General features: G+C 41.6%; 1 protein-coding gene across 9 annotated transcripts in view; it reads right to left on the bottom strand.

The window, feature by feature from the left end:
* The window catches only part of LOC107142049 (protocadherin gamma-C4), a 157,439-nt gene that overhangs the window by 103,909 nt on the left and 37,623 nt on the right, over positions 1–15,907 (bottom strand). The window contains exon 1 of one of the 9 annotated variants that reach the window (XM_048811678.1): positions 11,403–14,384. The exons of 6 other annotated variants lie outside the window; for them this stretch is intronic. In XM_048811678.1, coding sequence (XP_048667635.1) covers positions 11,403–13,826 — 2,424 coding nt within the window. In that variant the 5' untranslated portion in view covers positions 13,827–14,384. Of the gene's footprint in view, positions 1–525; positions 3,784–5,412; positions 8,124–11,402; positions 14,385–15,907 lie in introns of those variants that run through there. 2 more of the 9 variants (XM_048811687.1, XM_048811684.1) reach the window with 2 other exon arrangements.

Raw genomic sequence — 15,907 nt, 5'->3', positions numbered from 1 at the left:
GGCCCAGATGCAGAATCAGAGTTCAAAAGATATTTAAAGTGAATAAATATTCAAGAGTCTAGGTATAGGCTAAAGACAATCATTATATATAATATATCTTAGAATATATTAACTGTGTGTAGGTGGCTAACTAATTCTTAACTGAATGAGTGATAATAGGAGTAATATAGTGAAAGGAATAAAAAGATTGAACAATTGAAAGCAAATGAAGGTTGAACAATTGAAAGCAAATGAAACAACCTATGACATTCAAGTTCAATTTTGTGTGTGTGTGTGTGTGTGTGTGTGTGTGTGTGAGATGTTGGGAATGAAGAACCTGAGGCCTCATAGAGGCTAGACAAATACTCTACCACTAATCCATATCCAAGCCTCAGAGTTCAATTTTGTAATATCACCACATACCCCAAACTTGGTGGCATGCCTTAAAAATTACCTTCAACCATCTTCAAAACATCTCAAAATGCATACATTTAGATAAAATAAAATTCTTTTGAAATATAAAAGTAAAAAAAGAACTGAACTCACCTGAGCAACTTCATCTTTACACTCATGAAAATCTATGGATGTTAACAAAGAATCATTTTTCTCATAGCTCTCTTGGCTAATGAGCATATCTGCATAGTTAGGCTGAGGAAAGATAACATGGCTTGTTTGAGAGCCTGCAGTGAGGGAGACCTTGTGGGAATAGGTCTGAAGAAAAGCTTGTGTCCCATCAATGCCCACAAATTGTGAGGGGTGCACACCTGTCAGTCCACCTCCAGAGGCCTGGAGCATTCGAGACTTTTGCCAACGCTGAAGTCTGAGTGCCAGCAGCACAACGACAAAAGCAAGGAAGACACAGGAGACAACAGCCACTGCCACCACCAGGTGGAGTGTGAGGTCTGAATCATCTGAGACCCCAGGCGTCCTGATGCTGCTCAAGTCTGCCAAGACTTCAGGGATGCTGTTGGCCACTGCCACAGTAAGTGTGACTGTGGCTGAGAGGGGAGGCTGGCCATGGTCCTGGACAGTTACTATGAGACTCTGCTTGAATGCATCTCTATCCAGCAGGACTCTTGCTGTGCGCACCTCACCAGTGTGCAGCCCCACTGAGAAGAGTCCTGGCTCACTGGCCTTGAGCAGGCGGTAGGACAGCCAGGCATTCTGTCCTGAGTCTCTGTCCACTGCCACCACTTTGGTCACCAGATATCCAGGCTCTGCTGAGCGGGGAGCCAGCTCCACACCAGTGGAGCCATCAGCGGGGAGGGTTGGGTACAGGATCTCAGGCACGTTGTCATTCTGGTCTAGCACATATAGGCTTAGTGACACATTGCTGCTAAGTGATGGGTCTCCACTGTCACTGGCAATTACCAGTAACTGCAAGTCTTGGATCTGCTCATAATCAAAGGAGCGCAATGCATACAGGACACCAGTGTTGGAGTTGATGGAGACATAGGAGGACAAGAGCGCTCCCTGGATGGTGTCTTCAGTCACAGAATAAGTGACCTGTGCATTTTCCTGGCTGTCAGGGTCATGTGCAGTCAATGAGAAAATAGAGGCTCCTTTCAGATTGTTCTCTGGAATATAAGCTGAGTAGGAGGCATGAGGGAAAATGGGTGCATTGTCGTTGGTGTCTGCCACAGTCAGGGTGATATAAGTTTCAGTAGACAGAGGTGGGGATCCTAGGTCTGATGCTGTCACTGTGATATTGTAAGTAGACTCTTTTTCTCGGTCCAAATATTTCCACGTAACCAATCTATAATAATTATCTATTGACTTTTCTAATTTAAAAGGTAAATTATCATGTGTGTAACAAACAACTTGCCCATTCTTTCCAGAGTCTTGGTCATGCACATTCAAGAAGGCAATTACTGTACCAGGAAGAGAATTTTCCAATACTGGGTTAAACAAAGACGTGATGATCACTTCGGGTCTATTATCATTTACATCCTCCACCATAATTAGCACTTTGGTCCTCCCGAGAAGTGCTCCCACATCTTCAGCCTGTATTTCCATTTCATAAAATGAACATTCTTCATAATCTAGACTTTTTGCTACAAATATCTCCCCAGTATTTTCATTAAGCTGGAATATGGGAGATTGTTTTTCATTGATTTTCCGGAATTTATATGCCACTTTTCCGTTGGCTCCCTCATCCGGGTCGCTAGCTCTTACTGTAAGCAATAGGGTGCCTGGTGGCACGTTCTCAAGGACTTTGGCTCTGTAAATCGGTTGAGCAAACACTGGGGCATTGTCGTTTGTATCCAGCACTGTCACCTGGATGCGCACTGTGCTAGAGCGAAGTGGGTCGCCGCCATCCGAGGCGGTGAGGACCAGGTGGTGAACAGCCTCTTCCTCTCGGTCCAGAGTGTGCTCCAGCACCAGCTCCGGGTTTAAGGTTCCATCGTCTCGCGTTTGCACGTCCAGGGAGAAGTGGTGACTGGGGGTGAGCTGGTAGCTCTGCAGGGAGTTCACGCCCACATCCGGGTCAATGGCTTCTGGGAGTGGGTACCGAGCTCCAGGAGCAGCGATTTCATTAATTTTTACTTCCAGATCGTCAACATGGAATTTTGGGTTATTATCGTTAATATCAGTTATTTCTATTTCTACCCCAAAGAGTTCTCCTCCATCCTCAACGAGGATGTTAATATTTACAAGACACCGTGCGCTCTGGGCGCAGAGCTCCTCCCGGTCTATTCTGCCCGCAGTGATTAGGCTGCCGCTTTGTGGATTCAGAGAGAAAAGCTGCGTCCTACCTCTGGAGACAATTCGGACTCCGCGATCTGCCAGTTCCCAGGGTTCCAGTCTCAGGTCCTTGGAGATGTTGCCCACCAAGGTGCCTTTGTCCACCTCTTCTGGAACCGAGTAGCTAATCAGTGCTGTCCCGAGCTCCCACAATATCGCCAGGAGTGTGCACAGCAGGACCAGCTCGCCACGTCCTTGGTGATTCTTTGGAATCGCCATTGTTCTTTCGCTACAGGATCCTTTCAGAATATTCCCGGGGCATATGTGTCTTGTTTACCTTTTTGGGGAAGTCGTGGAGATCTTAATGTTACAGAAAATTTAGGGAAGCCCTAAATTTAGGACTGAATTTCGCTGCAGCCCAGCAGTTGGTTTTGGGAGCTGCCAGTCTTTGTGATGTGTGAGCACGGAACATCAGATGGCCTTCCGGTTACAATTCTCTCCCAGTAAGTGAACAGCGGCGCTTGGAGTCCTAAGCAGTTACTGCACTTAGATACAGATTACTTAGATATGTAATAGTGAGGGGAAAAAAATACTAGTTGCTTTTTATACTTTGTTTTGAATTTAGTTAATTTGTCTCTAAATGCATATTTTAAAAGAGATTGTCAAAGAGGTAGGAGAAAGTAGGGGTGAAGGTTTTAGAAAGCATTAAATGATTGATTTTTGGAATAGCCTTATATTAAATTACTCACTTTCGTGGAATATATTTGCTCCTCTTAAAAGAAATACAACAATTGTTCACATTGTGTCTTAAGCTTTACTGTAAGTTTCTTCAATATATGTTATCCAATAAGTGACAACTTCAGTTGTTCACTGAAAATGACTTAATTTTTAAACTCAAACAGACCTATTGAAGATTGATTCAGAAGTTGTTTTATTTGGTATAAAATTAATCATTATTCTAGCTTCCTAGAGAGTTGTTGCTTTTAAGTTTTCTTTCTAAATGCTATTTTGATTACACATTGATACTTGTTTTCAAATTAACATTGTGAAACTTTATCAGGAAATCCTTTTGCAATTCATATTTTATCAGAGATTATATTGTCTTACTGTTTCATTTAAAATATTTATTTTTAATCTTTAATCTTTATATTTTAATTGAATAGGAAATACTTGAAAAGTACAAATGAATATACAACCAAAAGCAAATCTCCATTCCATCTCTTTAACCAAAGAGAGATGATTGTATTTTAAAGCAGACTAATTTTTAAGGTAGACAAATATTCCAAAGTTGGTTTTAGCTTGTTTTATAAAAACAACAATAGAAAGTAAGAAACACGTAATTATCACTAAGAAGTCAAACAATAAGTGCTACTACAAAAATTCTCTTTCCTTCAGTATTTTTAAAAGTAGCTATTAAATAATGCAGTTGCTAAAGAATACCTAACAAATAGTTGAGACAATGCACTATGATCATTCCTCTCTCTCTCTCTCTCTCTCTCTCTCTCTCTCTCTCTCTATATATATATATATATATATATATATATATATAGAGAGAGAGAGAGAGAGAGANTTCCAAGAAATCTCCATACTGCTTTCCAAATTGGCTGCACCAATCTGCAGTCCCACCAGCAATGTACAAGTGTACCCTTTTCCCCACATCCTCGCCAGCACTTGTTGTTGTTTGACTTCATAATGGCTGCCAATCTTACTGGAGTGAGATGGTATCTTAGGGTATTCCTATATATTTTAATATTTACATCAGATTGGCACACTGTCTAAAAATTTGAAGCATTCAAAGCTACTCCTATTCAAAATGTACTAGAATGATTAGAAGATCATTGGGCAAGTTAGTTTAGGGCTGAAAAAGACAGTTTAGCATTATGTATTAGAAGTGTATAAGAGAGGAATAACAGAGGCAAAGCATTGTTTGCCTTTTCTTTGATGGAAACTACTAAATGGGCTTCAATGCAGACTGGCCCTGAAAACCCTATGCCGCAGGTAAGAAAAATCTGCTTTCAAACTTTTGATAAGCATAATGAATCTTCTGCTAAGTAAATGGTTACACACACACACACACACACACACACACACACACACACCACATACACACTACATAAAAGGGGTCCTTGGAATAAAAGCCCAGATTGACTCCTTATTCCAGAAGAAAGTAAACATAAGAAATAAAACAGCAGATGCCATAGGAAAGGAAACCATAGATAAAATATTGAATAAAAATCTAGTTTTGGATGAAAATCTTTTGCTTTAAGGATTTTTTAAAAATGACTATTTTTATATTATAGCATTTCCAAGTTAAAAATGTATTAATTGTATACAATTTTAACTTACAGGAAGAAAAACTTATGGATAAATCCTATTAACTTCTTAGGGGAGAGTTAATAAGTTAATACTTGTCTAAGGTTTTCACTTGGTAGTTAAACCACACATTGACTGCTTTGTAAACCCGAGCTTGGTAAGACACACCTATAAGCTATATAATTACTCCTGCTTCACTCATCCTTTGAAGAACTGAATGAAAGCTTTTTAACTGACCACACTTTTTATTTATTTATTTTTTGGCTGTACTAGAGATTGAATCAAAGGCCTGAATGTTAGGCAAATGTTGTCTTATTTAGTTCACCCCTGCCTCTCACTACAACTTTCTCACAAGATAGAAAATTGTGTATTTTCCTGTGAACATGGAGAATTGGGTAGAAAATGAATACTAGGTCATGATCAATGGAAACTTACCTGATGGGAGGTTGACTCACTGGAATTACAAAGTGGAAACAAAGTTCCTGGTGACTCACTGCAGAGTATATCTTGTCCTGAACTCAGTGGATCACTACTTTGTAGGAAATTAAACTCTGTTTTTCCCGTATGTGCAACGCAGAGATTATAGGAATAAGGCAGAGTTCCCTCACTGTAGTTGGGCTGAACCACAGGCCCAGACTTGGTGCACATTCCAGGTTGAAAGCAGCCCCAAGCCTCATGGCTGGAGGAGTGCCTCAGGCGCAGGGCAATAGCCAAAATCACTGCCAGGAGGAAGAGCACTGAGATCAAGGCCAAGGCCACCACCAGGTAGAACTGTAGCTCCGCCTGGGGGTCAGGGGGTACAGGGCGGTCACTGAGGTCTGGCAGTACCTCCTGCAGGCTGTCCGCGAAGACCAGATGCAGCGTGGCGGTGGCCGAAAGAGGCGGCTGGCCACCATCACGCACAGCGACCACCAGGCGCTGGCGGGCTGCGTCCCTTTCGCCCAAGGCGCGAGCAGTGCGCACCTCGCCAGTGCGTAGCCCCAGGCTGAAGAGTCCGGGGTCGCTGGCCTGCAGCACGTGGTAGGACAACCAGGCATTGTGTCCAGAGTCCGCGTCCACCGCCACCACCTTGGTGACCAGGTAGCCGGGCTCCGCGGCGCGCGGCACAGTGTCGAAGAGCGCTGAGCCATCGGGCGCCAGCGCGGGGTAGAGCACCCGCGGCGCGTTGTCGTTGCGGTCGCCTACCAACACGCGCAGGCTCACGTTGGCGCTGAGCGCGGGCGAACCATGGTCACGAGCCTGCAGAATCAGCTCAAAGGATCGAAGCTGCTCGTGGTCGAAGGCTCGCTGTGCGAACACCACGCCGCTCTGTTCGCTCACAGACACGTAGGATAACAATGCCCGAGGCTCCAGGTCGCTGGCCGCGATGGAGTAGGAGACTTGGCCGTTGGGCCCCAGATCTGGGTCGGAGGCGCTGACTTGAGCGATGGAGGCTCCAGGAGGGTTGTTTTCTGCTACGTAGACTACATAGGAGGCCTGTTGGAAAACTGGAGCGTTGTCGTTTACATCACCAATGTGCAGGGTGACACTTGAGCTGGAAGAGAGAGGCGGCTTACCCCGGTCAGTGGCTGTGATGGTTACGTTGTACTCTGGGTTCTTCTCGCGGTCTAGAACCCTTTCCGTCACTAACTTATATGTATTTCTTGACGAAGTGAGTATTTTAAATGGAGTATCACCTTCTAATTTACAAATAACTTCTCCATTGTGACCAGAATCCTTGTCACGGATTTTCAGCAAAGCAACGAGTGTACCTAGCTCAGAGTCCTCCATAATTAGGTTGGGTAGCGATTGGAATATCACTTCTGGGACATTGTCATTTTCATCTAGGACTTCTATCTCCACTGTACATTGTGCAATCATTCCTCCACCATCCTTTGCTTCTAAAACAAAAGAATACTCTTTGATCTCTTCAAAATCTAATGTATTTAGAATAATAATCTCTCCAGTATTAGAATTCAGGTCAAACTCAGGTCTCAGGCCAGCTTCGCTGAAAGAGAAAGTGATTTCGGCATTGACACCTTCATCCTGGTCGGTAGCAGTCACCTGAAGCACAGTGGTTCCTGGACGTGCGTTTTCTGGGAGGCTCACCCTATATATCTCTTGGCTGAACACTGGAGGGTTATCATTGGCATCAGTCACTAGGACTTGTATCTGTGCAGTGCTGCTGAGAGGTGGCTCCCCCAGGTCCAAAGCAGTCAATGTCAAGCTGTAGGATTTCTGCTTTTCCCGGTCTAAAGGTGTCTTCAATACCATCTCCGGGTATTTACTGCCATCTGATTTCTCTTTACTCACGAGTGAGAAATATTCATTGGGACTAAGTTGGTAATTCTGTAGTGCATTGGTACCTATGTCTGCATCGTGGGCCGATCCTAATATAAATCGTGTGCCTGGCTGAGCAGACTCACTTATTTGCAGATCAAAGAAAACATGCGCAAATTTTGGCGCGTGGTCATTAATGTCCTCAATCTCCACGCTCACGTGGTAAAAGTTCAGTGGATTTTCAGCAACAGCCTCAAAATCCAGAGCACAAACTGGCTGCCTCCCGCATATCTGCTCCCTGTCTAGCCTGCCGCTCACAAGCAGTTCCCCTGTCTCTGAGCTCACAGCGAAGTAAGACTTCTCTGAACTGATACGCAGTTTTCGAGTCGGTAACTCCAGGACACGGAACCCTAGGTCCTTGGCGAGGTTCCCCACTAACGAGCCCATGGGCATTTCCTCGGGAATCCTGTAGCGGATCTGCTCAGAGAGCGCCCGGCAGAACAAAGACAGTAGGAAGGGAAGGAGCACTGGCCGCCTGTGAGTCTGGCCCCTCTCCGCAGCGCCGCTCCCCATCCCTCTTGCTCCCCTCTGCTTGCTCACCAGTCAGGAGACTCTGGAGTACGAATGATCTCCGTATTGCAGATATTCGGAGCTCCGAAAGGACTTAGTTCCAGATCCAGTCCAGAAAAAAATACTCTTCTTTTTCCGTGGGAAGTAGCGGTGTAATGGCTGGCACTGAAGAGTCACATAGAGCTGCTCTGGAAAGCGCGCTGCGGTTGCGCGAGGAGATGGTGAGCTCCAAGCTCTCCTCTTTGGACAACAGCGGCGCCCAGAGTCCACAGGACGAAACTGCAGCCTGTACTGTTTCAGTTTAACCATTGTGTAGGACCATTGTGTCCAACTGAAACTATGTAGGTTCGTGTATATGTTTAATAATGTTTTAAACCATAATTTCAGACACGCTTTACCTCATCTTTTCAGGCTTTTAGGAAAATCACGTATATTTAGTACATAAATATTTTTCTGTGGCTCCTACATTCCACAATATTCAAATATGTATTTAGTGATACAAAGATGACTGCAACAAACTTGGCATAAGCCATCATAGAGTAGTTGTTTTACACACTTAGCCATTTGTAATATAGTGGATAATGTCCCCCTTTTTTGCTCCTAAGGTTTCAACCCACTTTTCTACTTTCTTCAAGATGGTTAATTTGGTGTTTTTTTTCTCCAAAGAACATTAATAATGCTGAGATTTGTTTTAAAGAAGATGCAATTCGTACTTATCTCCAAATACATCTCTTTATCTAAAAGAGTTTCAGTGATTTCCTTTCAGAAATATTACCTGATTCTCATTCCCACTATCTCAGGAAAAGAAACGAGGTTGTCTGAATGTTAGTCTATTCCTTTCCTATTATGCAATCATTCTCTAGGTCACAAAATATAATGTCAATATTCAAAGACACCAAAGAAATAATATATACATATTTTTGTGACACCAGGAATTGACCCAGGGCCTCATGTGTTCTAGGCAAGCCCTCACCACTAAGATACATCCGCAGACCTCAGAAATAATATTTTGCCTTTCAACATGAAATCACTGAGGTCTTTTGTACTCTAACACTGGTCTCCACCCCGAACTTATTTTATACCTGATGATGATCTCAGAATTTCTAGATCCTTGGAAAGTTTGCTTGCAATGGCTCTGTGAATTTAGTGATAATTTCTCCCCTTTATGTAAAAATAATTTTAAACATCTATCTAATTTTGATCAGGAAATTTTCTTTATCTGGCATGATAATCATATTTCTGCCAGATGACATTTTCTCACACAATATCAGTAGTGTTCTTTTGTAAAGTGATTGCACATCTGAACCCTGCAGAATGAGTGAAATATCTCTCATGCCATTGCACTATTTCTTATATGGAAAATGCTACCAAATACAACACTGGAAAAATATCCTTTAAATTAACACTGGAAAGATCCCAGGAATTGAGATTATCTTATTATCCACCTCTTACAGATGATCATCATCTGAAGTATTAAACTTCATGAAAACGCTATACAAAAGAATATAGAAGTAGTCCCAGATTGGGTTGTTTCTAGTTGAAATTTTCAGCATACCCAATAAATAAAAATGACTACTGTTCTAGAGTTTGAGTGCAAGAGATGGTTGTTTTGTAGAGCCAGCTTCTCCAATCTCCCACTTGTGGAGCCTTCAGAATACTCCACATGGATATACCACTAAAATGGTACCTTGGAATTCTATGTTAAAGCATGCAAGTGTCATTTCATAAATGCCAGTTACAAATTGAAATATTTTGTTTGACATTTTATTGGTTTTGTCCAATGACCTTTAGTATGGCATTAGACACTGTGTCTTTTATACAGATGTTAATGAAAGTTGACACATTTTATTCTTTAAGTGTCAATCTCACTTTCTAGTAGCATCCCAGCTTTCTTAGATACTTTAAAATAGATAAGGAAGCCATCACAATTTTTAAGGCCACCAAGCTAAGGTACATGGAAGTGGAAGAAGAACACAGAAAAAAGTTTCAGACTGGAAAATCCTTAATAACCTTTTAGAGACTCAAATCATAAAGAGAATCCTGAGAAGGCAGCTGAAGTATGTTTTGCTCTTCCTAACCTAGCACACAGAGAAAGACTCAATAATTCATTCTCTTTTATAAAACACACGAGTTAAGAAGCTGGTGGTACTGCATATTGGTGCAACCACTCTGGAAAACAGTATAGAGATTCCTCAGAAAACATGGAATGGAACCACCATTTGACCCAGTTATATATACTGTATATATATATATATATATATATATATATATATATACTCCTGTATATATATATATATTCAAAGGATTTAAAATCAGCATACTACAGTGATGTAATCACATCAATGTTTATAGCGACTCAATTCATAATAGCTAAGCTATGGAATCAACCTAGGTGACCTTCAACAGATGAATGAATAAATTGTGGTATGTATGCACAATGAATTATTATTCAACCATAAAGAAAGATGATTTATGACATTTGCCAGAAAATTGATGGATCTGGAAACTATAATGCTAAGTAAAATAAGCCAATCTCTAAAAAAACCCCAAAGGTTGAATGTTTTCTCTGATATGTAGAAGCTAACCCACAACAATAAAGGAGTGAGGGGATGAACAGAAGTTCAGTAGATTACACAGTGGGAGACAGAAGGCATGGAGGGGGATAGGAAAAGGAAATACAGTAGAATGAGTCTGACATTATTTTCCCATGTACATACATGAAAACAACACAGTGGATCCCACCATCATGGACATCCATACAAATTGGATTCTAACTAGAATACAATATATTCCATGCTTGCATAATCATATAAAAATGGATCTGCTTTCAGGTATAACTACAAAGAACCAATAAACAAATTTGTATTACTAAAGAAACAAGAAAAGAAAAAAGAAAAACAAGTGGTGGGGCTGGGGATGTAACTCAGTAGTGCAGTGTTAGAGTCTGTAAACAAGTCAAAATAACACCTGGCATTTTGCCAGGGGAATGTTAGAGTTCGTAAACAAGTCTGGATGGTGCCTGGCAAAATGCCAGAGGGAGTGGTTTGAGAAGTAACAAAAGTGAGCCATTAAGTGTGGAGATTCCTTATTGGTTGACTGATGTATCTAGTTTATGCTAATTAGATAAGCTGTGTGGAATGTATAAATACTGCTCCTGTCCTGCAATAAAAGGCTCCCACTCCTGCTGTATCAACGTACACAAGTTATTCGTCACCCCCCGCTTATTTTGCCCAGCCAGCCGGGCTGCGGCAGTGCAGCACTTGCCTAACATGAGCGAGGCAAGTTTAATTCCCAGCACTGAAAAAAATTAAATATGCTTGCAAGAAAACCAAGTGGAAAATAAGTGAAAGGTAAAAATACAACAGCTTACTTATTAATAATCTTGTACAAAAGGCTTTCACTACCTTTCAAATTAGGTACCATAACCTTTGTGTTCTATATTAAATTATCAACAATTAAATAAACCAGTAAACTTTTTACCTCCTTCAAGCTTTCTTAACCCTTATCTTCAAAATATTTGTTTTACAAATAATAGGAACATTTCTTGGAAAACATAATGGTCATGGAAATAAAGATAAAGGAAGAACTGAACTCACCTGATTCCTTGGTACTTCACTCTGACATTCATGAAAATCTATGGATGCTAACAAAGAATCATTTTTCTCACAGCTTTCCTGGCTGATGAGTGTGTCCACGTAATTGGGCTGGGGAAAGATAATGTGGCTCTTCCGAGAATCTGATGTGAGGGAGATCTCATGGGAATAGGTCTGCAGGAAAGTGCGCACCCCATCCATGCCCACGAAGTGTGAGGCAGGCAAATCCTCCAACCCACCACCTGTGCCCTGGAGCAAGCGTGACTTGTGCCAGCGCTGCAGTCTGAGTAAAAGCAGCACAATAACAAAGACAAGGAAAACACAGGAGACAGTGGCCACTGCCACCACCAAGTAGAGTGTAAGATCTGAATCACTGGGGTCCATAAGTGTCCCATTGATGCCAAATTCAGACAGGACATCTGGTATGCTGTCAGCCACAGCCACAGTGAATGTGATAGTGGCTGAGAGAGGTGGTTGGCCATGGTCCTGGACAGCCACAACCAGGCTCTGTCTGAGTGTGTCTCTGTCCAGAAGGGCACGTGCTGTGCGTACCTCACCAGTATGCAGCCCCACAGAGAAAAGCCCTGGATCACTGGCCTTGAGCAGGCGGTAGGACAGCCAAGCATTCTGGCCTGAATCTTTGTCCACTGCCACCACCTTGGTCACTAGATAACCAGGCTCTGCAGAGCGGGGAGCCAACTCCACCCCAGTGGACCAATCTGTGGGGAGAGTGGGATACAGAATCTCCGGCACATTGTCATTCTGGTCCAGGACAAACAGGTTCAATGAAACCTTGCTGCTGAGAGGTGGGTCCCCACTGTCATGTGCAGTCACTCTCAGTTGTAGGTTGCGAAACTGCTCATAGTCAAAGGATTGAAGTGCATACAGGACACCAGTGTCAGAGTTGATGGAGATGTAGGAGGACACTGATGTCTCCTGGGTGGCGTCCTCATCCAAGGAATAAGTGACCTGGGCATTCTTGTTGCTATCAGGGTCATGTGCAGTCACTGAGAAGATGGAGGCACCTCTGGGGTTATTCTCAGGGATGTAGATGGAGTAAGAGGAGTGAGAGAATGTAGGTGGGTTGTCATTGGTGTCTGCCACATGTATGGAGATGTGTGTTTCTGTGGACAGAGGAGGAGTCCCACCATCTATGGCTTTCAGTGTGATGTTGTACAAAGAGAGTTTTTCCCGGTCCAGGTTTTCTGCTGTGACCAATCTATAATAATTATCAATTGATATTTCTAACTTAAAAGGCAGATTTTCTGGAAGAGTGCAAGTCACCTCTCCATTCTTTCCAGAATCTCTGTCTTGGAGGTAGAAAAGAGCAATTACTGTCCCAGGAGGTGTGTCCTCAGGGATTGAGTTGCTTATGGACATGAAAGTCACTTCGGGAGCATTGTCATTTACATCTAAAATTGTGATTAATACTTTAGCTTTTGTCAGACTACCAGGACCATCCTGAGCCTGAACTTCAATTTCATAGAAGCTAGATTCTTCATAATCCAGGCTTTCTAAAGTTGATAATTCTCCTGTAAGGGAGTTCAGATGGAATATTTGTAGAAGTTTTGGAGTTATTTTTCGAAAAGAATATGTCACTTCCCCGTTGACTCCCTCATCTGGGTCGATTGCATTTACTGTGAGAAGTCTTGTGCCCACTGGTACATTCTCAGGTACAGCCACTTGGTACTGGGGTAGAGAGAAGACTGGTGTGTGATCATTCACATCCACTACTGTCACTTGGATATTCAGGATGCCAGATAAGGGTGGGTCTCCACCATCATAGGCTGTGAGGACCAGGTGGTGAGTCATTTCTTCCTCTCTGTCCAGCACCTGCTCCAGCACCAATTCTGGGTATTTATTTCCATCGTCTCCATTTTGCACAACCAGGGAGAAGTGGCGATTGGGGCTGAGCTGGTATTTCTGGAGGGAGTTCGTGCCCACATCTGGATCTCCAGCCTCATTTAGCGGAAACCGCATCCCAGGAACTGTATTCTCCATTATTTTTACGTTTATTTCTTCCATCAAGAATCTAGGAGCATTGTCATTAACATCAAATATTTCCACTTCTATAGGGTAAAGTTTCATTTCATCCTCAACAAGGATGTTAAAACTCACCAGACACCGCGCGCTCTGGGCGCAGAGCTCCTCCCGGTCTATCCTGCCTGCGGTGACCAAGCTGCCGCTTCGCGGGTTCAAAGAGAAAAGCTGCCTCCTACCTTTGGAGACGATGCGGACTCCGCGCCCCGCCAGCTCCTGGGGTTCCAGACCCAGGTCCTTTGCTATATGACCCACAAAAGACCCTTCGTCTGTCTCTTCTGTCACGGAGTAGAGAATTTGTCCTGCCCAGGCTTCCCACCATGTCCCCAGGAGTATGGAAAGGAGGACGAATCCTTTGTAGTTCTCGCCCCTTTGCCGAGCCGCCATTGTCGTCCTGCTGATCTTGCTTAGACCCTGAGCAGAGTCGGGATGTCCTGCTGAATGCAGATGTTTCTGAGTGGACTCCTCTGTATTCGGAAGGGAGACCCAGAACTCAGCTGTACAGAGGCTTGACTATGGCGCAGCTTGAAAGAGGGCTTGTCTGAAACTGCCGGATTTTTTTTGTATGTGCTGTAAACTCGGTGGTTCCTGTCGGATTTCATCACACCATTTTTCCCCTGGTTGGTGAACAGCGGCGCTCAGAGTCCTTACTAAGTTATTGCATCATATTGAAGCAAAATAAACTGGTTTTACAGAAAATAGTTTCACCCCTCAAAAATATCCCTATTGTTTCTTCACTCCTAATATCTCTGATATACTTTAAAAATTCATTTTAAGACACTGATTAATGCAATAATGTTTATGGATGGGTATTTATTAATCTCATATAATTTTTTGACTCTTTTGTGTTGCAACTTTGAAGTTACTTTTTAGGCACTCACACTTTATGGAACGTAGAGAAAAATCAGTCATTGCAGCTAAAAAAGTAAACGTTTGATATATGTGTATATATGTGTGCATATTCATATATACCTATAAATGTGTGTATATATATATGTATATGTATGTGTATATATATATATATATATATATATATATATATATATTTCCTAAAAATGACTTCATTATCTCCAGTATTCAAGTTTTCTAAAGTATTCCACAACATAAAATTAAATATTAAAGATCTCTACTAGACAATCAAAATATGTTTAATAAAATGTAACATAAGCTCAATAGATCAAATCAAAATAATTTTATAGTTTTAAAGTCAGTACGTTATAGATAGCTATTGAGAAGCATTCTGACATTTGCTTTTTTTTAACTTGCATTTAAAATTTCAATGGAAAGTCTACTTGATTTTCCAGACATTGAATTAATTATCTTCTTTCTTTTATGAGATTTTTTTCTATTGAAGAACCATTTATTTAGTTAGAATTCTGATTAGTTTATTGCCAAGCAAAGTTGTATTTTCTCATGATTCCTACTGAGTTTTACTTCCTTACTTTAAAAAAATATATCATCTCAACATAAGTTTGATCAGACTGGAATGTTTTTCACAGATGATAAAAGTGATCAATAATTTGATAGACACATCCCCCTATGCTTGAAAATTCAATATATGCTCAAAATCTCTGACAGCCTATCTTAGTATTGGTGATTTATTTGGTAGTTCAAAGAGTCTTACTTAGCAAATTTCATGATTCCTGAGCATTTATCAAGTGGTCACTTTATATATGTATCATGACTGACTGACTACATGAATAAATGACTATTGTGAGAGTAGGATCTATTTTTTTTGATTAGTGAAATGTTTTGTTTAAATAAAATGATAACAGGTAACTCAGGTAAAAGAATAAAATAAACCAGTCTACTATCCATGAAACCCAGTTAGCTAGCTTTACCTGTAATGACAGATATTCAAGATGCAGTAAAATCACCCAAAACTGGTGATACAGTAAAACACCATTCATATTCTCAAAGTGTAAAAAAAAATAAATAATCATATTTGTATGAGACCATCTGAATCACATGACTAATGCCCAAGATTCCATTTGTTTAAAATTATAATTTACTCTTAATATTTTTTTTTGCACCAGGGATTGAACTCTGATGGGTTTAACCACTGAGCCACATCCCCAGCCCTTTTTAATATTTTATTTAGAGACAGGGTCTTACAATTGCCTCTTTAAGTTGCTGAGGCTGGCTTTGAACTCATGATCCTCCTGATTCAACCTCTCAAGCCACTGGTGTTAGAGTCTGTAAATAAGTCAAAATAACACCTGGAATTTTGTCAGGGGAATGTTAAAGTTTGTAAACAAGTCTGGATGGTGCCTGGCAAAATGCCAGAGGGAGTGGTTTGAGAAGTAACAAAAGCGAGCCATTAAGTGTAGAGATTCCTGATTGGTTGACTGATGTATCTAGTTTATGCTAATTAGATAAGCTGTGTGGAATGTATAAATACTGCTCCTGTCCTACAATAAACGGCTCCTACTCCTGCTGTATCAACGTACACAAGTTATTCGTCACCC

Source organism: Marmota marmota, unplaced genomic scaffold (assembly GCF_001458135.2).
Source record: "Marmota marmota marmota unplaced genomic scaffold, marMar, whole genome shotgun sequence".
Taxonomy (NCBI): domain Eukaryota; kingdom Metazoa; phylum Chordata; class Mammalia; order Rodentia; family Sciuridae; genus Marmota; species Marmota marmota.
The sequence above is the reverse complement of the archived record's forward strand: the minus strand, read 5'-3'. Positions and strand labels throughout refer to the sequence as shown.